This window comes from Lithobates pipiens, unplaced genomic scaffold, assembly GCF_037356315.1.
Source record: "Lithobates pipiens isolate NorthernLeopardFrog02 unplaced genomic scaffold, aLitPip1_a1.2 Scaffold_28, whole genome shotgun sequence".
Classification (NCBI taxonomy): domain Eukaryota; kingdom Metazoa; phylum Chordata; class Amphibia; order Anura; family Ranidae; genus Lithobates; species Lithobates pipiens.
The window spans coordinates 192,504,580-192,530,793 of record NW_027507789.1 but is presented as its reverse complement, the minus strand read 5'-3'; the positions used below and the strand labels follow the sequence as shown (position 1 = coordinate 192,530,793).

At 44.4% G+C, this 26,214-nt stretch overlaps 1 protein-coding gene across 2 annotated transcripts; it reads left to right on the top strand.

Moving 5' to 3' along the window:
- Window positions 1-247: 247 nt before the first annotated feature.
- On the top strand, window positions 248-24,534 carry TACO1 (translational activator of cytochrome c oxidase I). 2 transcript variants are annotated; one of them, XM_077460205.1, is made up of 6 exons: window positions 248-392; window positions 10,412-10,680; window positions 16,036-16,142; window positions 17,847-17,980; window positions 20,606-20,783; window positions 23,410-24,534. In XM_077460205.1, exons 2-6 carry the CDS (start codon window positions 10,428-10,430, stop codon window positions 23,608-23,610), a joined length of 873 nt encoding a protein of 290 aa, XP_077316331.1. In that variant the 5' UTR covers window positions 248-392; window positions 10,412-10,427; the 3' UTR covers window positions 23,611-24,534. The 2 variants fall into 2 exon arrangements, with proteins under 2 accessions (XP_077316331.1, XP_077316332.1); XM_077460206.1 differs by having other exon boundaries at window positions 275-392; window positions 10,424-10,680.
- Window positions 24,535-26,214: the final 1,680 nt, after the last annotated feature.

Sequence of the window (26,214 nt, the reverse complement as noted above, 5' to 3'; positions counted from 1 at the left end):
ATTCCACTTTTTTTTTCATGCACGTTAATGACATTTTTTTTTTTTTTTTTTTGGGGGGTGGAACTCCATTTTAAGAAAAAAAATAAAAAAAAAATACAAATACACTTTTTAGCTCATTACACTGCACATGCCAAATCATGCTGTGGCCATGAAAGGGTTACCTGGCCCAAATCCCCCGTCCTCCTCCAGATGTCTATTATCCCTGGAGAAGGAAAGCTTCTCCCACCTCCCCCTCTGCACCCCGGACTGATTAAGAAAGTCGGAACTAAACGTCACATACTTTGTTTCCGGGAGGAATGGTGCAGCCGGCGCACGCTTCCCCCACTGTGACCGACATATGGGAAGACAGGCAGAGAGAGGACACTAGGCAGAGTAAAATGTGAAGATTGGAGGTCAGTGTGGGAGATTGTGTCTTATTATTGGAGCCATGATATGATTTCACTGTGTTCATGACTGTATGAGGTGTGTTCTGTGTTGTATTATTTCAGCACAGAGTGTGATCACTGATACACACCAATCTGATCCCCAGTATACATGGATTGTTTACTTCTATAGTACTGATCATATACATACACATGTTGTGCATTCCTACCAGCCCTTGCATACAATGTAAGGTCCCTGTCTCACATTCATACAGACACAGAATTTAGGACATGGGAACATTAGGGTTGCCACCTGTCTAGGATTCTCCTCGGACTGTCCGGGTTTTGAATCATGTGTCTGGGTTTCAGGCTGCCTAAAACCCGGACGCATACGCAACCCGGTTTGGCACTGCGTCGCTTTAACTGACAATTGCACGGTCATGCGACATTGCACCCAAACAAAAATTACGCCCCCCCCCCCCACAAATAGAGATTTCTTTTGGTGGTATTTGATCACCTCTGCGGTTTTTATTTTTTTACGCTGTAAACAAAGACAAGCAATTTTGAACAAAAACTCATTATTTTTTACTTTTTGCTATAATAAATATCCCCCAAAAAATTAGGGATGCACCGAAATTTCGCCCGCCGAAAAAATATCGGCTGAATATGCCCTTTTCGGCAATTTGCCGAATTGAAAAAACGGCTGATAATTGAGCCGAAAATGGGGAGGGGCCTGGGTGGAGGCGGAGCAACGCCCCCGCCCCTGGTGCTGCCCATCATGGGGGGGTGTATAGCGCAGGAGAGCCGCCTCCACCGTCTGGTTTAATAGAGTGCCGGGAACATCACCGCTTTAATTTCAATAGCTGTGTGTTCCCTGTCACATGCAGCCCCTCCCCCTTGTTCAGGGAACTTTGATAGACAGATCACCCGTCCCAGGATTGGATCAAAGTGCCCGGACAAGGGGGAGGGGCTGTATGTGACGGCGTGCGACGGGGAACACACAGCTATTGAAATTAAAGCTGTGATGTTCCTGGCGCTCTATTAAACCAGGCAGCGGAGACAGCTATCCTCTCTCTTCCCTGCACTGGGGACAACCCTGGCTGCACTTATCTCTTTTACCATGTCGCCAGTTTCTGACCATCGCCTGTATAAAAATATGTTTTAAAAACAGTCATTTTCGATATCGGTCAGTTTCAGTTTTCGGCCTAGTGTATTTTTCATTATTGGTTTCGGCACCAAAAAACCCATTTGGTGCACCCCTACCAAAAATATATATAAAAAAAAAAAATTGGCCATTATGTATTCTTCTACATATTTTTGGTAAAAAAAAATCTGCAATAAGCGTATATTGATTGGTTGGCACAAAAGTTATAGTGTTTACAAAATAGGGGATAGTTTTGTGGCATTTTTATTTTCCCTTTATTCCCCCCCCCCCCCCTTTTTATTTTTATTTTTTCGGGACTGCGACATTATGGCGGACACATCGCACACTTTTAACACTATTTTGGGACCATTGTCATTTATCCAGTGATCAGTGCTATAAAAATGCACTGATTATTGTGTAAATGACACTGGCATGGAAGGGGATAACCACTAGGGGGCGGTGAAGGGGTTAAGTGTGTCCTAGGGAGTGATTCTAACTGGAGGGAGAGGGGCTACCTAGGACATGACAGCAATCACTGCTCCCGATGACAGTGAGCAGTGATCTCTGTTCTGTCACTAGGCAGAACGGGGAAATGCTTTGTTTACATAGGCATCTCTCTGTGACACGATCGTGGGCACCCAGCAGACATCGAGTCCACGGGACCCGCGGTCACAGAGGCCGCGCCACGCCCGCAACACCGCTTCTTAAAGGGGACGTACCTGTACGCCCTTTTGCTCATTCTGCTGACGTATATCGGCGTGCGCTGGTTGGCAAGCGGTTAAAGGGGGACTTGGATATAAAGGGGGCTATGGGAACCATGATTTAACCTCCCTGGCGGTATGATTCAGTCTGGAATTAGGTGCTGAAAGCGGTACAATTATTTTGCACAGAAATCTGGCTTTTATTTTGTAGTCCTGTAATTCTTAGGAATAACACTCTTAAATCTGTTCAAACCAGAGTCTAGCAGACATCCCGGGTATGATAAAGTTTATAATATAATAAAGAATAATAAAAATTATTCAATAATGTAATAAAATCCTAAAACACTGAAAAATTTACACTTTTTGGTTGCTATGGACAATCTCCAAATTCCAGGCAGTAAAAACCAGTATTTATAATATAAAAGTGCATGCAGGGCACTGCACAGACCACTAGGGACAAAGGGGGTGTGTATTTTTTAATACAGCACTGTAATCTGTAAGATTACAGTGCTGTGTGTGTTTAGTGTGTGTTTACTTTTTTGAATTTGCCGCCGTTCTCTGCTCCCGTGCGCCGTAACGCCGCAGGGAACGGAGCTCGGCGGCATTCGGCACTGTGAATCGAGCGGAGGACAGCTCGATCACACAGCGCGGGGGACATCGCTGGATCCAGGGGACAAGGTGAGTAACGCTCCCTGTGTCATCCCCTGCATCGAGCGAAGCCATCCCGAGTCTGGCTCGGGGTTACCGCTCCTATCAGTATATTCCTACCCCGAGCCAGACTCTGGATTACCGCTAGGGGGGTTAAGGGCGAATGCTGGGAATTCTGGTGTAAGTGAGGGCTTTGGTCAGCAGAAACCCTCTTATATCAGAGTTCCCTTTTACACCAAAGTCCGCAGCATTCCCCTTTGTAAAAGAAAAACATTGCTGTGTGCCACCTAAAGTTTTCGGGTTTAGATTGAAGGAAAGGTGGCAACCCTAGAGAACATGCAAACTTCAAGCAGATCCCGGATTGTAACCAATGTCCCCAATGCTGCAAGGCTTTTTTAATGGCCATGTTCACACATTGCATGGTGACCGGGGTTTTACTGCACTGGATGAATGCAGGTGACCAATGGGATACACAGAAAACAATTTGTTTCTATGTGTCCTGTTTACACTGCAACACAGCCCAGAGGAGTGGTGCGGTGATCTGCCATAAAATGCGGACATGTTGCACGTTATTGCATTACACTGTGCAGCACAACGCACTGCCCTGCTGTACAGTGACATGAATGACGTGTCACCTTGAGCACTTTACGTAAGGTTAAAGGGATTGTAAAGTCTCATGCCCCCCAGAGCCAGCCCCCCCCTCTTTTCTTACCTGAGCCCATCCGTACCAGCGATGTGCGCGAGCCCAGCTCCCGCTGCTTTCAATTAAATACAGTGCCGCCGGGGGGTCTGAGTCCTGCTGTCTGTGTGGCACAGCAGCATGACTCCTGAGCTGCTAGGAATCCTAGCTGTCTGCCCACAGTAAACATTCTGACGCCGGGGACCCGAAGGCCGGCGAAGAACCGGCCTGGGCAAGGACAAAACGGGATCCTTGGACAGGTAAATGTTCTTTTATTAAACGTCAGCAGCTACAGTATTTGTAGCTATTGACTTTTCATTTTTTTTTATTTATTTTTTTTCAAACAGGGTGAATAAATGCTTTAATGCATTTTATGCAATAGGGTAAAAAGCCTTCTATGTGCAGCCCCCCAATAATACTTACCTGAGCCCCATCTCGATCCAGCGATGGACATGGGAGCAGCATCACTGATCTCTCTCCTCATTGGTACAGAGAGAGCCATTGGCTCTTGCTGCTGTCAATCACAGCCAGTGACTAGGGGGGCAGGGCTGTCAATGGACACATAGCGCACATCTCAGGAGAAAGCAGAACGAGTACCCCCATAGGAAGCAGCTTACTATGGGGGCTTTCAGCGGGGGGATCCAGGGATGCTGGTAGAGGACCCCAGAAGAGGAGAATTGGGGCTGCTCTGTGTGATACCACTGCACAGAGCAGTAAGTATGACATGTTTGCTATTAACAAAATACATTTACAATCCCTTTAACTCCAAAAAAATAAGGAACCATGTAATGCGCTAAAAAAGCACAACACCCTGCCCCCTAATGCCAAATGACTGCAGCCGGAACAAAGAGCTGCCTGCACACTAAACTGCTGCAGGCACTGGGATCTTGCCAGATATGTTGTGTCCTTTTTTACTTCCTGTGAGCTGAACTGAAAGCACAAATAATGTCACCATCCTTCTGTAAACTACTAATCTCTCTATCCCCTGTATAATGGTAGATGGAAAGAGGAGGACATGTTTGCAATCCAGCCTGGGTGATAACCATGGCTCCCTCCATACAAACAGTGGAGAGATGAGTGTAGCCACCCTAGGACGGATCACCATTTTTTCTCAAGTCATCTTCCAGGACGGCACACCTGAGAGATGAGAGGCTCCTCCCTACAGGAAACACAATCAACCGACAGCTGTTTTAAGTCCCCACCCTTCCCTTTGATCCTCAGTTTTTGATTGTGTTTCTCCCTACACAGCGAAACTGTTTGTTTTTTTCCAAATGACCCGAAGCCTGGGGCTGGTGGTCTCCCCCTGGGAGCCGGACCACAAGCCTGGGAAGCCTCTGGGTCTGGTAGGATATTCTTGTCCTTCCTGGGGGGTTCCCCTATCTTTTCCTCAGGGGGGGCAGCAGAAATTGGAAGAGCCCCCCTGAGAGCTGAAGGACCCTGGGTACAGTGGTGTACCTAGAACTTCAGGGGCCATTATCCTGTCTCCCCTCCTTACCTGTACAGGTGGCTGTTCAGACGGGGGTGCTGGCCATCGGTTCTTTCCAGGGGGATTTTGTCCCCGACTCCTGGGTCCCGGGTAGCTCGCGTGGGCTGCCGGAGAGGGCATGGCAACAAGCACCCGCGTCATTTTCAAACTTCGGGAAAATGGCGGCGGCGTTCTTACCCAGGAGGGAAGGCTGAGAGTCAGTAGGAGCAGGCGCCCACATCCTCCTTTCTCTAGAGTGAGGAGGCACCAGTTTACTACGGTGGATGTCTGCCTTAACCACCTCAGATATGAAGATGGGAATGAGGAATGGAAGGTATTGCCCCCCCCCCCCCCCCCCATGTATATAGACTGACTGGTACAGTGCAGGACACAGCCTAACCTGGCACCTCCCTATGGGGACAGCAGTTGGGGGGGGGGGAGCACTTTGGCGGCTATCCTCCTTGCGTGTGGACCATAAGGATGGAAAAGCAAGCCCGCTGGCTGTGGCAAAAAGGAGGAAGACGACAACGGTGAGTACTTTCCTTTTGCCGTGGGAATTTAGCTGCAAAATCCCCAATTCCAGCCAGATTGTTTCTGGGCATTTGAGATCTCCCCTGGGGTCTGGATTCAAATAGCCCTTAAGCTTCTGCTAAAAACACCAGCTGCAGCTCCCTCTTACATCAGAGAAGCTGTATGGTGGACAGGTGGTGCAGAGGAACGAGTGTGCCTAAACCACCTCAGATGAGAAAGAGGTAGGTATGCCATTGCTCCCCCTTCCCCGTGTATATACTGACTGGTGCAGTGCAGAACCTGGGGTCGGGATACAAATAGCGCAGACGCCACTGCTAAAACCACCAGCCACAGCTCCCTCTTACAGCAGAGACACTGTGGTTATCGCAGCAGTAGGTTGCCAGCCTCTCCCTACATGCCCAGTTGTGGTACATTAGTAGGGATGAATATAGCATACAGAGGGGACCTGGTAGATACAAAGTTACTTACAGGCCAGGTATACCACTGAACAAGTTATTAATTGGGCAGTGGTTGGTGGATTCAGAAGCTCCCCTGGTCAGCAGGTGCACTAGGTTACCGGCCCTATTAGCCCAGCTGCTAGGAATCTGAAGTTGCTTCACGATGTTTAAAAGCTGACTTAACATTCAAGGATGGGCAGAGACCAAGCTTCTGTGTGGCACAGTAGGGGTTCCCTTGTGACAGATCCTCCTTTTGGGGGTTGCTTGCTATAGTTAACTTTCATAAGCTCCAACCTCCCACTCCACCTTTACACTGTGGTTATATTAAAAGTGTAGGAGGTAAGAAGAAACTTTTTTTTATTGGTTTGGGCTACAATCCACTCAGTGGCAGATCTAAAGGCGATTCACCATAGATCGCTTCCTACATCCTTTTAATTGAGGATTTTCTGTGCAAACCTATGCAAGAGCTAAATAATTGCTTGTTTGAAGCCTGCAAATAGCTATTTACCCCCCCCAGGCTAAATTGGTAACCACCTCTTCTAGAGGCTGTCTTAAATTGGTCTCTAGGGCTGGGCTCATTGAGACTTTAGTTGCTAATCAGCACCACCTGGATATGTGCTGGCTAGGGTTTGCTCAGTCTATGGAGGTAAGGTAGGACAACAACTACTAATAGTAGGGTGTCCAACCATTTTAGGATTTGTTCCTTCACTGGTGGTGACGCTTTAGTATCTACAGCCCAGGCTATGCCTATGAAATAAATTGCCTGTTGGTTATTTCATAAAGGGATAGACCATGACTCCTCATTGGCTGCACACCAGTAGACCTCAGTAGTGAAGGTTTGTCCTTGCTGGGATGTTTTTGTGGCACAGCAGAAATACACATTGAGATTTGTGACATCTCTGCTTATAAGGGCTATATTGCTGTACATCAGAAATGCACTGCACTGAAGCTTGTTTGCTGTCCTTTATATACTAAAGGTACTGCTTTGTTTGGCTACAGATCAGAAAAATACAACAGTGAAGGTGGTCTGTACTTTCTGGTTTTGTGCTGCACAGCAGAAATGCACATCATTGAGTCTGGTGACATCTCTGCTCATAATGGTTATATTGCTGCACATCAGACATACACAAGATTGAGATCTGTCTGTGGGGCTTTGTGTCCTGTTTTACTGCCTTGTTGGTTACTTATCAGAAAGGCAGCAGTGAAGTCTGATGGTCCTGATTTGCGTGGCGCTGTGCTGATTCAGACAGTGCTATTAACGGCAATGGCTGCCGAGTTTAAACATGCGATTTGACATGTTGAGTCGCATGACAAATCATTTCAATATGGATGTGCTATCTCTATTCATAGTGTTTTATTGTTGCACATCAGACATGTACAGCATTAAGGTCTGTGAGGTTTTGTGTCCTGTATTACTGCCTTATCAGAAAGGCAGCAGTGAAAATTGATGGTTCGAATTTGTTGGGCTACATAGAAATACAAATTGAACCCCTGCCAGGTGTAGTACATATACTGCCTTTGGTAATCCGTGTAGCACCACAAAGTGGTGTTGTGCTGATTTTAGCCATGCGATTTGACATGTGGAGTCGCAAAGCCAAATCGCTTCAATATGGATGTGCTATCTCTATTCAGGATTGTTATATTGTTGCACATCAGACATATACAAGATTGAAGGTTGTCTGTCCTTTTATGTCTTGCATATACTGCCTTATTGGCTGCATATCAGAAAGGACACAGCAGTGAAGATTGCTTGTCTTTTTTTCTGATTTTTGTTTTTGCTGCTCAGCTGAGAGACACATTGAGGATGGTGGCATCTCTGCTCAGTATTGGTATATTGCTACACATCAGACATACACAAAGATTGAATGTTTGTGTCCTGTATGTCCTACATTTACTGCCTTATCGTTTGTATATCAGGCACAGCAGTGAGCAGTGTTTCTCATGGCTCTACCTTTCTGCATCTTAGGGATACACAGCAGGGGCTTGTTGGCTGCAATCCTCCAGGGAGTCACAGCATTGGGGACCCCTTACTTGTTCGACCTGAAAATTGCAATTTTTTTTTTTCTCCTGCGACCTGTGTAATCTTGAGGTCTGTGGATCCAGGAATCAGGGACTGCTGGTGTCGCACAGACACAAATGGTACCCATTGGAAGCCATAGTATATGACTTCTCATGCGTCTTGCAGTCCCAAGTCACAGGTTGGGTCGCACGGGTGTGGGAACCCTAAACTTATCTGTCCCTTCTGATTGAGGTTTTGCTACACAGCAGGAATACTCATCATGGTGTTATTGTTTTATTTTGCAGCGGACCAGAAAGATTGCAGCTGTAAAGGCTGTCTGTCTTTTTCCTCAGTGTCTGCTTTTATGTTGTTACACAGCAGAAATACTCAAGATTGAAGCTTGTTGGTGCTTTCTGTTTCAGAAAAACACAATGCTGCAGGTTGCTTGTGTCCTTTCTCAGTGTTGGTTCTATCTGAACTACACTACAGAAGTGCATGACAGAAAGGATTGTCTTGTGTTCCATATTTTTCCCTGTGGCATAGCAGAAATGCACAACACGGAAGTTGGTGTTCATATTAATCTTATAACTGTATTTGGTGGTTTGTCAGAAATACACAACATAGAAGTTTGGGTCTTTCTGTCTTTTTATATTTATAGCCTTGTTTTGCTGTACATAGGTAAAGCACAACAGTAAAGGGGGTTTCTGTCATTTCTGTATTTATATATATCAGTTATGACCTAGCTAGCTGCACTAAAGAAATGCGCAGCATTTAGGGTTTGCTTGAGTCTTAATCTTTTTACGTCTTGGCAGCACATCAGAAAACCAGACTATGAGGGACTGTTTGTCTACATTGAGGTTCAGATTTGGGTCTCTTCCCATATTTGATATATTGGTTTAGCTAGTCACACAACATTGTTGTCTATGCTTGTGTCCTTTCTGTCTAAATCTATTGTGCCGTGCCCACAATCTATGATCATTTTATTTGTGATATTAATAATGCATGTATCACCTTTTTGTATTTCAGCCTTCTTTTCCATGGAGGGGCCAGGAGTTCGGGCTGCAGATGCCACATGTCAGAAAACCTTGACCACTTGCATTCAGGGGTGCCAGAACTATTTCCTAGGGTTGAAGACACTGGAGGAAGGGGATAATGAATCGCCCTGTTTAGTAAGAACTTGGAGAGTTCTGTTCAGAGGAGTATTAGGGCCTGAGGATGAAGTATAAAGATGTATACCCGATCGAATAGGTTTCGGCTCGGTGCATGGCCTTCATTTCGCCCTTTTAGCAAAACTAGACGTAGCAATATGGGTAGTCTACTCCTGCTAGGGACTTTAATCTCCTGAAGAAGGCTCTCAGGCGTAAGTAAGGACATAGATTGGGCATGCCTTAAACCCAGGGTTCAAGCTTCTGTTAATCTATTTCCCTTAAGTAGGCTTCCCTTTAGTCTTTTGCTGACATAAAGATAAAAAGGAAGCAGTTTTATTTCCCTCAACAGGGTAGTGTTAAGACAGGCCCTCTTATTGATTAATGTAGTGTCCTTGTCTTACACAGGTCTCTTATTTATCTTTTTAGTGGTTCTAAGTAGCACCTACAGGCATAATAGGCCATGGTTGTTAGATGTGTGAGATAGGCAACATTGCTAACCTATAAGTTTAACATGTTTTCTGATTCCATTTTTAAGAGCCCATTTCACCTAGATACTGCATCCGAAGCGGAAAAGGCAGGAACATCTGTGGAGCAGACCTGCAGATCAGCCGCATGATCCAGCTAAGATACCTTCATCAAGCATATGAGCGTATGGAGTGGAGGTAAAGCTCACTGCAGAGCCAAGGTTCGCCAAGAGGGTCTTGCAGTGGCCCCACCCTAAGGTAGGCCTGAGGTACTTGTTTATCCTCTCAGGTGTGCCATCCTGGAAGATGACTTGAGAAAGGTACCAGTTACTTACCGGTAACTGTCTTTCTGGGAAATCTTCCAGGACGGCAGGCCTACTTCCCGCCCGTTGGAGGAGGGAAAATTCTAGAACACTAGAAGGTGAGTACCTATGAGGAATGATTTCCCTTGTGAACCTGGTTCAGGAGTTACTTCTCTACAAACTGAGGATCAAGGGGAAGGGTGGGGACTTAAAACAGCTGTCGGTTGATTGTGTTTCCTGTAGGGAGGAGCCTCTCATCTCTCAGGTGTGCCGTCCTGGAAGATTTCCCAGAAAGACAGTTACTGGTAAGTAACTGGTACCTTTTTTTTTTTTTTTTTTTTTCTTTTTTTTTTATAAAGAAAATCAATGCAGCCCTCTACGGACTGGAGCACTGAAATATGATAGTTTTGTTTGAGCTTCGATACACTTTAAGGGTGTTTTGCAGCGTTTATGTTTGAGAATTCCCTGAAATAAATAACTGACTGACTGAACATGTCACTGTATTGATATACTGTCTGTTCTCATCTGCAGATTTCCCTGTAGCACCATGGCTGTAGTACTTGGGAGAATCTGCTCATCCTACAGGAGCAACCTTTGGAGGTCCCTGCTGGGTTGTCAAGAAGCCCGGAACAAAATTAATAGTTCAGTTCTATTGAAGGAATCGGCCATTCATACCTCATCGTCGACGTTTGCTGGGCATAATAAGTGGTCCAAAGTCAAACATATCAAAGGGCCAAAGGATGCCGAGAGGGCAAGAATATTTGCTAAGCTATCCATGATGATCAAAGTGGCTGTGAAAGGTAGGAACTGGTGACAAATGCTTTATAGCAATATCTCTCCCCCTCCCTCTCCTCTCTCTATCACACAGTGCTCAGCATAAATGAGTACACCCCGACAGATTTGTCAGAAAACCTTCACTTTCTTTTCAGAGTTAACATTTTTATGGGCCTCTATGCTAAAAAATACTACCACAAATGCGGGCCATTGATTGCAACCAAGATTTGTTAATTTGCACACACAAAGTATTTTTCCTAAGAAATTCATTCCAGACTATAATGCAAAAATGAAAACACCCCAATGGACGTCTTAGGAGCAAAATTAAATTTTAGACAACAAAACCCTACTTAACAAGAATTTAACTAGAGGCGAGTCTAATTATTCATGAGCCTGGGTTCACGCATATGTGAACTTCCCCCGAATGACATGGGAGTGTGACCGGCTCTCAATGGAACCAGTTCACACAGGTCTGGGGCCATGGCCATCATTCAAAAAGGGTCGTGTGCATCTTTGGGTCCGATTTCAGGTGTGGATTCGGGCAAAAATTCGGACCTGATTCACACGTGTACCTGTTAACAGGGACGCACCAAACCCCTCACGCGAACCTGTGGCTGCATATGTGTGAACTCGGCCTTTAACAGGTGTTAACACCCTTTAAAAGGGTGTTATTTAACAAAGAAAACCCCCTTCCCATGTCATGCTGTCAGCAATGGCACCACATGGAAGATAAATGTTGCAGGGCCTGAGAAGGAAAATAATTTCTTTACACAAAGGTGATGGCTACAAGAAGATCAGCTAAGCTTTACTTGTCAGAATACAGTAGCAAAAGTTATACAAACATTTTAACAAAGATGGAACTGCAACCATCTCACTGAGACGGCCAGACGGTCCACGGGAATTAAAACCTTGTCAGGAGCGTCTTCTAATGAGAAGGGTTGAAGAAAATCGCCATGCAAGTTCACTGCAGTTAGCTAAAGTAGTAGAAAACCAAACTGGGGTGATTGTTTCCCTTGACACAATAAGGCGTACACTGCAGAGGTTTAGAGGAGTGCCAACATTTGTAATGAGGTATTGAAAAAAGGGTACCTTCGTCCCAACAGGATAGAGAAGGTGTGTTTTTTTTTTTTTTTTTTGGGGAGGCTGAAATTAACTTTTTTGGTACCATACAAAAGTTAGGGATACACAAACTTGGTATGAAAAGTTTTACATTTTATTACAATCACAATTTAAAATGCATCCATTTTTAAAGAGACAAAACAATGGCTCTGTATGGGCACAAATGGTGTGACACTGAATGAATATACCATCTGTAAAGTGTCTGCTCAACATGTTTCATGGAAGGAGTTGCTGCTTCTTCAGAAGCTTGGTTTTGTACATGTATACATATAATGCTATAGAATGATTACTAATGACAAACCAAGACACAACCTTGTGCACGACCCTTGGAGGAGGTCTATCCCGGTGGGCATGGAAGCCTCACACACAAATCAGATATCATAACAATCACTGCATAAATCTGAGCAGGAGACCTGTACGATATCTCAAAGCACAGCTGCAACACACTAGTCCAATAGATAAACCGCACGTAGGATTTTCTGAATGTGCGAGTATATAGGGTTACTCCAAAAAGTTTGTATAATCAAAGGTCTTCAAAATGGTGGACACTTGGATACAAATGTAATAAAATGCTGGGTTAAAAGATACAGGCATCCATTATAAGTCCCACATAAAAAGCCCATTCATATAGGCTGGTTTCAAGGAGGGTGTAGCAGCGATAGCCTTTACTAAAGCCCATGCACAAAAAAGCCTGTCTAGAATTTGCCAGGGCCCTTGCTGAAGAATACGACTACTGGGACTCTGTACTCTGGAGTGATCACACCAAGATAAATGTTTTTGGAACTGATGGCTTCAAAACTGTATGGCGTTGCAAAGGTTAAGAAGTACAAAGAAAAACACATGGTGTCTACAGTGAAACATGGTGGTGGCAGTGTCCCCATTGATGGTATCATGAATTCACAGATGCTACTGCTCTATATAAGAGAAGATGCTACCATCACTCCGTGCCCTTGGTTGTCGTGCAATTTTATCAACATGACAATTATCCTAAACGCACATCTAAGGACACTGTTGCATTTCTGAAGAAGAACCGGTGAGTGATTCAGTGGCCAAGTATGTCTCCTGATCTGAACCCAATTGAACACCTAATTTTGAAGAGACAAGTTGAGCATCACTCTCCATCCAGCATCTGTGTTCTAAAAGAGGTCGTTTGAAGAATGGAAAAGGATAGATGTTGCAATATGTCGTCAACTTGTTCCTTCCATGCCTAGAAGACTTGGTGCTGTCCTTACAAATCATGGAGGTCATATAAAATACTAGATGTAGTAGTTTTTGTTGTGGGGTGTATTCATTTTTTATTTTTTTTTTTCCATCAAATTTATTTGAGTAAAACCTAAAGATTTTGTAATCTAAGTTATAATATTAAACTTACTTTCACATACCTCCCAACATTTTGAGATGGGAATGAGGGACACCTACTAACAAATGTATGTAGGCATAGGACCCGCCCCCCTGCCACACCCCATTAAAGGAGAAATAACAAAATAAAAAAAAGGCAGGAATGCCCCAACCACAGATGATTGGCTCGTACAAGTGACCGTTTCCTGGAGGACTCGCACGTAAGGGTTCAGATCCTAATCTGAACTCGTCCAAGCTCATTACTTGCTATTGTAGCAAGGTCCCAGGCCTCCTTCAGTCCAATGAGAACCTCCAGGGCCAGAGACAGCTGACATTCTTCTGGTATATGGTGGGTGCAAGGCAGTTCAAGTTATTGGGCGCCAGACGCTTCTTGAATGCAAAAAAGAGTTTATTTCTCTTGACAAACTTTTTGGCGGGAGAGAGGATTAAGGCCAGGTCACCCTTGGGTAGTTGCAAGATTAATTAGCTGACTCAGAGACTTCAATAGAAGGACAGCCATGTAGGGAAAAGCATCCAGTGAGATGCCACATCTGCATGTGCAGGAATGCTGTCTCTTATGGCAACAGTCTTTACCAGTTCCTAACACAAGGCTTAACAGTTCTTTCACTTCCACTATAATCACTCCTTCTTCAGCCCACTGAGCTCACAGTCTCTTGCTAGACCCTCTGATTCACTGCCACTGAATCCTTTGAGCTCCTCCCCAATCTTCACAGTGGTATCTTCCTCAAGCGTCACCTCCGCTTCTCTGCTGAGTCCCCAGCTTGGCACTCAGGATACCCCTCTTAGCCTCACCCACACTGGCCTGCTGGGTCCCTCGCTTGACACACAAGGTAACTCTGCAAGTGTCACCTCCGCTGGCTGGGTCCCTGGCTTGATACCCACTGAAGTTTCCCGATTCTTCACCATCCCCGGTTGGTGAGAATGCTGCTCCGGTACTTGCTTCAGTTACTCACTGTGGTCCCTGGTAGTTAGGCGGACAGCCCCTTGCTGGCGACAGCTTCCCCTATAACTCCAACCACGACAAGTTCTCCGGCCGGCAGAACCGTCACTTTTGTTTGTACTGCAAGCCGCAATCCCAACCCTGCGCTGCTCTCTTGCTTCTGGATAGGCCCTCAGACAGCCTAGCAGCCAGATGTGCCCGGGATAGGCCCCATCTCTGGCCTAGCAGCCCGGGCAATACGACACACATGTCCACCCAAACAGCCGGGTAAGAAAGAAGGCGAAAAACAAAAACCATTTGTCTCCAGTTAGCGGGATAGCCACAAAGTGTTCTTGATATACAGAGAAAGCAACCACAGAATGTAGAAGCAATATTATACATCACATATCCATGGGAACTATAACCAGTAAATTACTTTCTATATAAGAAATATATAAATCAAAAATGTCCCACTGTATGAACATACAATGTAATCGTAGATCAATGAGGGTCTAGCCTCTGAGTATGGGTGACCTATGGCCCCATTCGTATGGAGTAGATGTATTACTGAAGTCTGTGGAGTCTGACCCGCAACATGTTGATGTTGTGCTAGAAGCATTATCTGAAGACCTCATAAGGGATAATTCAGACAATTACCACCCTGCTGTGAGTATTGTCAGTTAGGTATCATGAACGCCAATGCAAAATAGTAAAGACATATATGCAGAATCCAGTAATGTTTAAAACAATGGCTTGTTCTTAAAGTGGTTGTAAACCCTTACAACCAACTTTGACCTACAGGTAAGCCTAGATTAAGGCTTACCTGTAGGTCCAAGAAATATCTCCTAAACCTACACGGTTTAGGAGATATTTGCAGAAAGACAGGCACTGAGCGCGCCGCGACGATATGCCGCGAGTGGTGGCTCCCGTGCGCATGCGCGGGAGTGACGGCTTCGCCGAATGACAGCGGCGGAGCAGAGAGACCCAGGAGAAGATGGATGCGCCGGACTACAGGGGACAGCGGTGACATCGCTGGCTCCTGTGTCAGGTAAGTGACACATAATGGACTACTATGCGATGCATAGTAATCCATTATGCTTTACCTTTGCAGGGAATGAAAGAGGAAGTAAACTCGTCAGGGTTTACTTCCTCTTTAGGGTAGTTAAAGCTGAAATCCAGGATCAACTTCAAAAATTGTCTAACTATAAGTGTCCATGCACACATAGGCTGTTATCAGCAGTTTTTGGCAGGGCGTTTTTTGGCTGGAAAAGAAAACCACAGAACCAGTGGGTTTTGGGAGGAGTTTTCCAGCTGTAAAAATATTGTAACGCTGAAAAAAACGAAAAACAGCTTTAAAAAAATGCCAAAAAACGCTACTACAAAACCGCTGAAAAACCCACTCTACAGCCAACGTTACTTTCTTTTTTTATAACGTCCAGTATGCATGAGGCCCAACAGTTGTGTGTATTTTACAAAATCTTGGTGTGCTTTAAGTATTTCTTCTAGAGAGCTGCTTCTCAACTCCATTCCTCAAGGTGCCCCAACAAGTCATGATTTTGCACAGATGATTTGATTAGTTTCACTGCCGGAAATCCTGAAAACATAATATTTACAAGGTAATATCTGGGACTGCAAAGTTATTTGGTGATTAGAGGATATATATTCTTTATGATTAATATGGAATATAATTACGTGAAAAGGTTTTGTACCTGGAGTTCCGCTTTAACTCAATTATAAAACAGAATAAATGCTTGTAAAGTTTTCAGTACTGGGAAGGGTAAGGTATCTTTGCCAGGTTTTCAGTTCTCTGTCTGTTTGCTTTACTTCCTGTTTTATCCCTAGTACAGGAAATGTTGGGAAATCTCTCTGTCTGAGACACAGGCAGTAAGAAAAACCTTGTAGAGGTCCCCTTCCCCACTCTATTCAAAACTTGTAAAGGTTGACGTTGATCCTTGTGATGAAAATGAGTGTTTGTTCTTTGCAGAAGGAGGCTCTAACCCTGAGCTAAATCCACATCTGTACAACCTCGTGGAACAGTGCCGGCAAAGGAATATGCCCAAGTCTTCCATTGAGATTGCTATCAAAGGAGCTGTAAGTTGGTTAAACTGAATCCTGATGTATGGGGAGGAATTTATATCTCTCATTGAGTTTCTGAGTCTAAGGCCTTATTCACACCTATGCATATTTGGTGCTTTTTGCATATTTGCACTCAGAACATGTTCCATAGGGAACCATGTTAAATGGACTGTAGTGCAAATCTGTACACAAAAAATGCATAGGTGTGAATCGGGCCTTAGTATTGAATCCTTACAACAAACCAGGTGTGCTACAGAAACAAAGATTCAGAAACCTTTCCACATCCCCCACTGTATAGCATTTCTGTATTGCAACAAATCTGTCACAGAAATGACCAGGAGCAGCCCGGGCACCACCCCCTCTATCACGTCACCCCCTGTATGTAGAATGGATAGCTTCATAAATTGCATGAAGCTATCCATGGCCATCGTGGTCATCCCCTATTGAATTAAAAAAAAATTTTTTTTTTTTTTGCACCTGATTAGAGCCATAGGCTTTAATAGACTTCAAAAAAGGTGGTCTCGAAGCATAGAGCATTGCGCTCGGAGCTCACCCAGGTTTTTTAGAAAAGCAAATATTAATTTGCTTTTCTAACATTGAATTGCCTCTCCGCCAATCAGGAAGCGCGGGGTCAAATACCCATCCCCCTGATTGGCTAAAGTGGCAGGTGATCCTATTGAACTCCTAGCAGAAGGGAAGAAAAGATGCACGGGAAGTATGGAGGACACGGGAGCTGCCGTCACCCTCTGCCTGTCCCGCCACCAAGATGGGGTAAGTGCCGGTCAGACAGCAGGCGGGGGGGTCACAGTGGCGGCATTCAAAGGGGGCGCAGTGGCGGCATTTGATGGGCACAGTGAGGCTGCAATTGACGATTTTTTTTATTTATTTATTTTCAGAATTTTATTTTTTTTGTTTGTTTGCACCCCCCCAAACAAATTTGAGCACCAGCTGGCACTGGAAATGACTAGAGGTTTGCTACAGTCAAAACTAAAAATGAAGCCTTGCATACAGAAAATGTTTTTTTTTTTTTTGTTTTCTTTTAAGCTTTGCTGTAGTGCAGCAGCTCGTACAATGTTTATTGGTGCATTCACACCTGCAAATGGTTTCCACCAATTATCTGCAGCCCCATTGAAAGCTGTTGGCTCCCACGGCTAATAGCAGCCACTTGCATGTAATCGTTCATGGGACGATTTACATGTGTGCCCTATGCATGGCCATGTTTAACAGGCACAGGGAGGCACACAAATTGCACACACCCCCGTGCCAGCAGTTACATTGTTTATTGGGATACAGCTAATACACGGACACAGCCGATGTGTCCCAGTATGACGTTCATTAGGGTGCTTGTCCCCGAACTCGCCCTGTGTGCGTTTTGGGGACCCATATTCGCATGGATATCACATTGGAACACAGCAGGAATGCCCATGCAGCCGCTGTGTCCCAATAGACAACAATGGGACTGCCACTATGGGGATGCATTGCAAATTCCTGTACATACCCATACCGGGAAAACGCAGCCCTGCACAGGGCACACATGTAGCCACCCCTTGTGAATGAGCCCATAGACTGTAGCTGCATTATTTGTGGTTTGGTGTGTATAAGCTGTAATAATTGCTAAGAACAGGCCTTTAAAAAAAAAAAGGGGGATGTTTCCGTTTTTGTGTTTCTCTGTGTGGTCTCGCTGCAAACTGTTAACTTATGTTGCTTATCTGTTTTCAGGATAAGTCTAAGCTGACCTCCTATGTACTGTACCAAGCAAGAGGGCCTGGAGGAGCTTCCCTGCTCATTGAGCTCCTGACTGACAACCCCAATCGTTCTTTTTCAGAATTAAAACACCTACTGAACAAAAATGGGTAGGTGAGCGGAGGAATATTGAACAACAACATTTAACTGTGTCTGACTAAAAGTACCATATTTATTGGCGTATAACACGCGCCGGCGTATAATATGCACACCAAGTTTAGGGGGGAATTTTAAGGAAAAAAAAATTGACCTTTTAAATGCCCATCAATGCAGCCTTGTCAGTGTCCATCTGCAGCCTAGTCATTGCAGCCTTGCCATTTAAAAATGGGGCTGTTCTCAGTGGCTTTTGGCGGCTCACAATCGGCGGGGATTGCTGTATAATACGCACCCATGACTTCTCCCTGATTTTAAGGGGAAAAAAGTGCGTGTTATACGCCAATAAATACTGTAATAGTTATAGTTGTACTCTAATAAGGACAGACTTAAAGTAATTCTAAAAGCAACGTTTTTAATTTTTCAATCACAAACATGTCACGCTTACCTGCTCTGTGTAATTGTTTTGCACAGAGCAGCCCTGATCCTCTTCTTTTCGTGCCCCTATAGCAAGCAGTTTGATATGGTGGCACTTGTGTGTCCTCGTTCCTGAGGTGGCTCTGGGTGTCCATTCACGCACAGAGCATGGCTTGCACTGCCCCCTGCTTTCCTCACTGGCTATAATTGAGCGCATCAATCCTGGTGAAACCGCGCAAATGTCAATAAGAAATCTGTGTGCTGCACCAAACACATTTACAGGATAATATACATGAAATGTAATTAATTGACCACATGCCTTGCTAAAGTCTTGTGATTATAAAATAATAAGCAGCATAAAAACTTGAGAAAATATATAAGAAAAAGGTTCATATAGACCAAGGATATGCAATTAGCGGACCCCCAGTTGTTTCAAAACTACAGGTCCCATCATGCCTCTGCCTCTCTGTGTCATGCTTGTGACTGTCAGAGCCTTGCTATGCCTCATGGGACTTGTAGTTCTGCAACAGCTGGAGGTCCGCTAATTGCATATGCCTGATATAGACGATGTGATCAGTCCACAACCATATGCTGAAGCCAGGTGATTTAAATCAGAATATCCGTGTGTCCCAGCTCCGCTTAAAACACCTCATGTGCATACACCATTGAAGACGTCTCCATACCATAGGATGTCAGACTCTCTGTGAAGAGAAGTCTAAAAACGCTTGTGAGGAAAAACTTTCCATTCAATAATGAGCATCCCGTGCATCGGTCCTCCGTCACTCGGAGTCTCCAACAATGATAAAACAGAGCATCAGGCCCACATAGTGTAAAATCCTTGTGATGTTTATTAAAATAACAAATTAAAAACTGTACAAACAGGCCTGCATATAGAAAGGACCCCAATACCCACAATCCTGTTGGACAAAGTGTAGAATGTGGTGACGTAGTCACCTCCGCACTAAGTACGTTTCGTCAGAACTCACGGGACCCGTCACCACCACAGTTAAATACACTCCAAATTGGCTGGGAGGAGCACAGGAAATTGACTGAAGCTCCTAAATGAAGCATGCACCAGCGATCGCCATCTTGTAGTCATTACAATGGCTCCCACTGCTGTCTCTCAGAGGAGAGAGAGCCGAGAGAGCCACTGCTCTTGTGTACATCACTGGCTTGAGATCAGGCTTGGATAAGTATTTAGAGAGTACTGGGAAGGGAACTGCATGCAGGAGGGTTTTTTTACCATCATGCATAGAATGCATGATGGTAAAAAAAAAAAAAAAACTACTCCCTTTAGAAGCACTTTAAATTTAAAAGAGCATTTGATCCAGTAAAGGCAAACCTGTGCTTTACCTAACAGGTTTGCCTCAATATCCAATCCTCCAACAGCGCATACTTATGTTTTATTCCCACTGCTCCATTCAGCCAGTGAAGCAAAGAAAATACCTTTGTCCTTCAGGTGTTAAGGAGCATGTTATCACTCCCTTTCCACTTGGGTGACATCACTGGTGCTTGCTGGTTGGCCAAAGGTTAATAGCGCTGGCTGTGTAACCTCTAGCTTAATGGAGTGATGGGATTGAAGGAAAGGTGCTGCTGGAAGGAGGGCTGTATTAAAGTGATCCTATAATGCTCCCTGCACAAGCAAACACAGATTCAATTTAATTGTTGCTATACAATAAAAAATTGAATTCACCTTTTTTGCTCCTACATCCTGTGCTTTCCTCCCCATCCACAGATGGCCATGTTTTAGTGCTGGTGTTACTTGTTGTACATCCTGTGTTTATGTAACACTATGTGGAACTATTTATATAAGCCCACCCATTCCTAAAATACTTACTGCTCTCGTAGACCACCAAGGGCTGATGTGATGAGATGGCAGTTATTATCCTAGGTGGGAACCCAAGATTCCACCACTGCATGACCTCAATTCTCCATACACCTATACATTTAGCGTTCAAAACAAGAATGGCTGCAAGAGTTGTGGGTTTTTTTTTTTTTTCAGTTTTCTCCAAAAAAATGTTTTTTTATCACAATGTATGTCCCATTCAGAGAGATTTCCCCTGTCACAGGAAATCAGAGGAAATCTCCACCAATCCGGAGAGAAACCGCAGTAGAAGCTGGAGGTTCTATCCAAAAAAAGGAAAGTTTTGGCCGGACTGCCACTTTGTTGTGGTGAGTGTTGTTTTGTATTTGACTTTTAAGTTTTAATTTGATGTAATCTACAGAGCAACCTCTACAGATGGAGCCCGGCATTGCTTTACTAAGAAGGGAGTGGTAACCGTACAGACATATGACAAGGATGGCAGACCTGTGCCCATGGAGCAGGCGCTGGAATTTGCTATACTGGCTGGAGCAGAGGATGTACAGGAATCACAAGATGAGGAGGACAAGGATATTTACAAGGTGAGAAGAGGCGTGGAAATTGGATTTAAAGAATATGGGTAGCTTAAGACAAATATCTGACCCACAAACAATTTAAACAATAGCTCCATAAACATGCCAAACTGCATATGTCAGCTCATTCAGTTGTGTGATCGTGTACACATCTTCCGGTGAAAAGTGCCTCTACCCTTAAAATCCAGGGGGATTTTTGGGTAAAATGACTAGCCTTGTCATTATTGCAGTGCATTCTGCCCCTTCCTCAGCTCCATATTGCTCAGTAGGGTCACCCATCACACTTTATGGACAACACAGAGGTGAGGAGCAAGAATGAGCAGACTATACATCAGCTGCCACTGCTGATCACCTTTCTAGGATATTACAGGTGACCTATGGCAACCAATACATATTATTGAATGGGTGTGGCCTGAATGAAACGGCAAAGAGAAAAAATATTTTACTTTAATTTGGGAAGAGAGGAATACACAGAAGTGGGCTGATTTACTAAATGAGTTAAAAATCTTCACTCATTAAATTGTAGCTGTGTGGCCAGCCCAGGATAACTACCAGCATGCCCCACTTTTTTTACTAGCATCGTAGGATAGCAAATATCTTTTATTCATTTCAGCTATGTTAAAGGAAAAGTATAGCCAAAGCTCATTTGGTTATACTTCTCCTATGGATCACAGGAGTGCAGTTTGTTCTGCATTCCTGTGACCCATTTTTAGCAGACAGTGGGGTGATACCCGCTGTCAGCTGAGACAGCACCGAGCCAGTCCAGGCTGGGGAAAGATCTCAATCCATATGGTCGGGATTCGCCCAGATGCCTGGACCAGTACCCAGCTCAGCCTCTCATAGACCCGCTGAGAGCTATTTAATCAGAGGCTACTTAATTTGCCTAGGTCTTTTGGTACCATTCTTCACCTTGTCTACAGTCAAGGTCCAGGTTTTGTAAGTACATTGCTTCTTACTCTAAGCCTATAGGCTGCCTTACTGCCACATAGCGACAACATGTCTGATTCTTGAAACCTTGGCAGTCCTGCTGTACCTGTGCTCCTACCTCACATTCTACCAACAGCTCTGAGGCACTTTTAGCATTAGCAACTGTTTCTCAGATTTGCAAAGCTGCTACCCGGGCTTCTGTTTTCTTGTTCTCTAAGGTCTACCAGGTGGATTTTACAGGCTTATCTGATGCCAGCTTCGTGCATAAGGTCCATCAAACTTAAAATTTTTGGAATCCACTAAGGGGACACAAGACCCACGTGTGTGTGTGTGTGTGTGTGTGTGTGTGTGTGATCATGCCCTTGGTAATACTTTGCTCCAAAAATGTGGCATGCTGATGGTGGTGGTTATCCTCGGTTGCTGTACAGTTTTTTGTTTTAAGACAGAGGTGTCCAACCTTTTGAACTTCCTAGGCCACATCGGAAGAAAAGGAATTGGCCTGGCCCACATTTACTTTGGCACGACAGTCTATTCATTTGAATGGGCTACTGTGTCTGCGTTTCATGCAGGAAAAAGATTCCTGCACCATTATTGAACCACAGCGGCTGGGGAATTGCATGGTACTTCCCATTGGTTCCCATAGTTTTGGGTGTGGAAACGGCTGCGTTGCCCACAGAAGTGTGAACCTAGCCTGTCTGTGAATATCTACTACGAACCTGTGAACTAACCCTAACGTACACTCATGGACAGATGTAAAATTCTTAGATTTTACAAACTCTCCTTGAGGCTGGATTCACACATGAGCGGTGCGAATTCCAGTTCCAGTTTTCTGTGCGAAGAGATAAAGAAGCTGTTCAGCGATTCCTCTCCATTGTATCTGCGGATAAGCTGGGCAGGGAGAGGGGGGAGGTGTAGTGAAGGGGGGAGAGAATTTGTGCTCAGAATGGAACGCATCTGTGAATCAGATGTGTCCCGGTAAAAGATAATGTGCCTGCAATTCGCACCGCAATGCCTACAAAATACACAAGTTTTTTGGGCAGTGCCAAATGCAACACACATATCTGAACCAGACACATTGAAAAGAACAGAATTTAAAATGTTCGGTGAATTGGATGCAGTGTAAGCCGCATCCAATTCGCATAATTGTGAACCCAGCCTAAATTTAATGATGATTGGCAACCCTGGTATGTGCTGTGAAGGGAGGTAGAGGAGTGGGTTTGGGCGAGGGGCTTTAAAGGGCACAACTGAAATCTGGGGGGGGGGGGGCACAGCCCATCCCAACACCCCCAGATACAGCCATGTGGCATTACCGTGTCTGGCTCTGTGTAGCATCCCTGCATTCACTGTTGCCATTGCTTTTACAGAAACAGCACCCAGGCATCCCTTTGTACCATTCATGCATTCTCTCTGCCGATGCGGCTTATATGCATATACACATCTCCTCCATCCTTCCATATGTGGCAGCTGCCGCAGCTTGTTAGGACGCATTCTGAACTTTCCTGGGCTGTGGGTTGGACACCCCTGGTTTAAGACTTCCTGTGACTATCAGTAGACACCAGGCAAAGGATTTTATGGGGAGTACAAAAATCCTATTTTATTCAATTGGATAAATTCAGTGAATATTTTCTCAGTTTATTCTTAAACTTGTGTTTTTCAAGCTTTTGATGGCTTCACCTCTCCTGTCTCAATGTGACTTCTTCTTTTTCAGTACATCTGTGAAGTGCCTTCCTTACGAGATGTCCGCTCACAGCTTGTCACCCAGGGAATGGTGCCGATCAGCTCCGCCCCTGAGTATTTGCCCACCATCACTGTACAGCTATCAGACTCTGACAAGGAGAAGCTGTTCCACCTCCTGGAACTGATCAACAACCAATCAGACGTTATGCGGATTTACGACAACATCGAATAGCAGTACGTCTCACGTGACCAATGCTGTAAATCAATGAGGATTCTAATACTGAGGATCCTGCTTACAATTATGAGTGTCAGCTGCTCATGATGGATTAGAGATGTGCCGGATGTGTAAGAAGGTTGAATGTTACACTAGATGTGTTCTAAAAGGACAACTCCTCCTTTAAAAGGAAACTTATAGTAAAAAAAATCTATCTATCTACCTCAGGGATCCTCAAACTACGGCCCTCCAGCTGTTGCAGAACTACACATCCCATGAGGCATTGTAAAACTCTGACATTCACAGACATGACTAGGCATGATGGGAATTGTAGTTCCTGAACAACTGGAGGGCCGTAGTTTTGAAGACCCCTGATCCACCTAGTGGAGCTAAGGACAGCAGAAAATATCCAGGTTCAAACCTTTCATTACTCTAATAAATGGTGTTGCCCCCCCACCAATCTCAAAGAAAAAAGTTCATAGAATTTTTGTACATCCTCAAACTGTTTTTAACATTAACAGTATCTTAAAATTCTATTTTATCCATATACATTTTCCTTTGCTAATTGATCAAAAATAAACCCTCTCCATTGTAATCCAGTATAATGTTGTATCCATGAGTGCCTACGCATACTATCATTGTTGGTTAAATGTCTCTTGCATGTCCCAGGGACCCCAAAGTAAAGGAACACTCTGTATTAACATTGACCAACTTCTGGGTGGTTGAATGCCACACGTCCCCAAAGTCTCCCTATAGTTCCTTGCTTATTTTGACAGGTATTTCTGCATGACAGCATGATCTACTTGTTCTTAGAGGAAGGAAAGTTTGTGCCAATCAGAAAGCTCAAGATTATCAGACAGCTCGTGCCCAGTTTTTGGAAGTTCCTGGGGTGCACAAAAATATTACAAGAAAATAAAGTCATTGTGTAGCCACTTCTGAAAACTGCCTTATTTGTCTGGTTATTTTTTTTTTTGAAAATAACTGCCTAAAAGGGGAAAGTCTGCCTTTACAAATGTTGTATTTTTCATGACACACCTATAGGTGACTGAGCCGTCATTGGCTTGTCTAAAGGCATTAATTCTGGAGGAATAAAAGTCAGTAGGGCTGCATTCACACCTGAACAGAGCGACTTTTAGGCATTTCTTATTTGAGAGTTTTTGAGTGTTTTTAGAAGTGTATTGCAAGCGTTTTACAGCTTTTTATTCAGCCAATAGAAAGAACTACGGGGACAAGAAATGGAGGAGATTAGGGGTGAAGATCTGCTGTGAGCAGAAAACGTGAAAAAGCGCTCATGTCACACATTTTCAGGCATTCCCATTGAAATCTATGGGGCCCAATCTTCCAAAAAGAAGCTCATCTACTTTGAGCGACAGGAGTTTTGCTTCAGGCCACAGAACACTTGTGGACAGTGGCTATTGAAATGAACGGGATTTGGCTTGTTCATTTAAAGAAGAAGTAAACTCTCCCACTCCATACTTCTTTTCATTTAGTCCATTATAATAAAAAAATATCAAACTATAGCCACTGTAATCCAGCCCAAATTGCATATTACTTACTGTTTAAATAAACGTTAAACTTGTTTCCAGGGGTTAGTAGGGTTGCCACCTGTCCAGGATTCACCCGGACAGTTCGGGTTTGGAACCATGCGTCCGGGTTTGAGACTACCTGAACCCCGGACACATTATTCAGACTGGACTATGGCTTCCCAGTAGGGTTGCTGGCTGCAGTTGTCTAAGCTGGGAGTGACTGTTACATTCTTTCACGCTGCCCAAAGCCAGCACTAACAACCCCCCCAAACACACACACACATGGGAAAGGAGAGAGAGCTTGATCTGCACCTCCCCCCCCCCCCCACCCCCTACCCCACTGTGTCTGCCCACACTCCAATCCCTGGCGCTGTACTTCAGAAACGGCAAGTGGGGGCTGGAAATTTGAAGTCCAGCAGTCTCAGATACATCTGGATGAGAAGTGCTGATTGCCAAGGGGTGAGTGAGCTCACCATCCATCCCTGTCTGTGACTGAAGTCTCCCCTCTTCTCTCTCCTGCCTCTGAGAGAGTACATTAAGTTATATCAGGGTTCTCAGAGCACCCCTTACATCAGATTTCCCCTTTACACCAGAGGCCACAGTGTTTCATCTCCATACATCAGAGTTCTCAATGTTCCTCCTTAAATCAGGGTTCCCAGAGGATCCCTTATGTCAGAGTCCCCAGAGTTCTCATTTCCATTAGAGTCTGCAGAGTCGCCCCTTACAGTGAAAGGGAACTCTGCGAGTTTAGATATAAAAGGGGAACTCTGTGGATTCTGATGTAAAGGGGGACTCTTGTTATTAATTGCATTTGATTAGAAATGTTATTTAATAGCAAAATATATATATATATATAGTTTATAATATAAAAAAAAAAAATGCTGTACACCGATAAAGTGTTCGGGTTTGACTTGAAGAAAAGGTGGCAACCCTAGGGGTTAGGCAGCACCATCTTAAGTATTGTTTTCTGAGTCCACAGTGGAGTGTATTTCCGCCCTTACATTGAGCACTTCCTGTACTGTTAACCAAGCCTCCTTCTCAATCCAACGTTTCTATGGCAACCCTGCTTCCCTGTTCATAGCTGACTTGTTTTATT

Coding starts and splice junctions, on each gene's coding strand:
- TACO1 (XM_077460205.1), top strand. CDS start 10,428: ATGGCTGTAGTACTTGGGAGAATCTGCTCATCCTACAGGAGCAACCTT. Junction 16,143..17,846: donor AGATTGCTATCAAAGGAGCT/GTAAGTTGGTTA, acceptor ATCTGTTTTCAG/GATAAGTCTAAGCTGACCTC. Junction 20,784..23,409: donor AGGACAAGGATATTTACAAG/GTGAGAAGAGGC, acceptor CTTCTTTTTCAG/TACATCTGTGAAGTGCCTTC.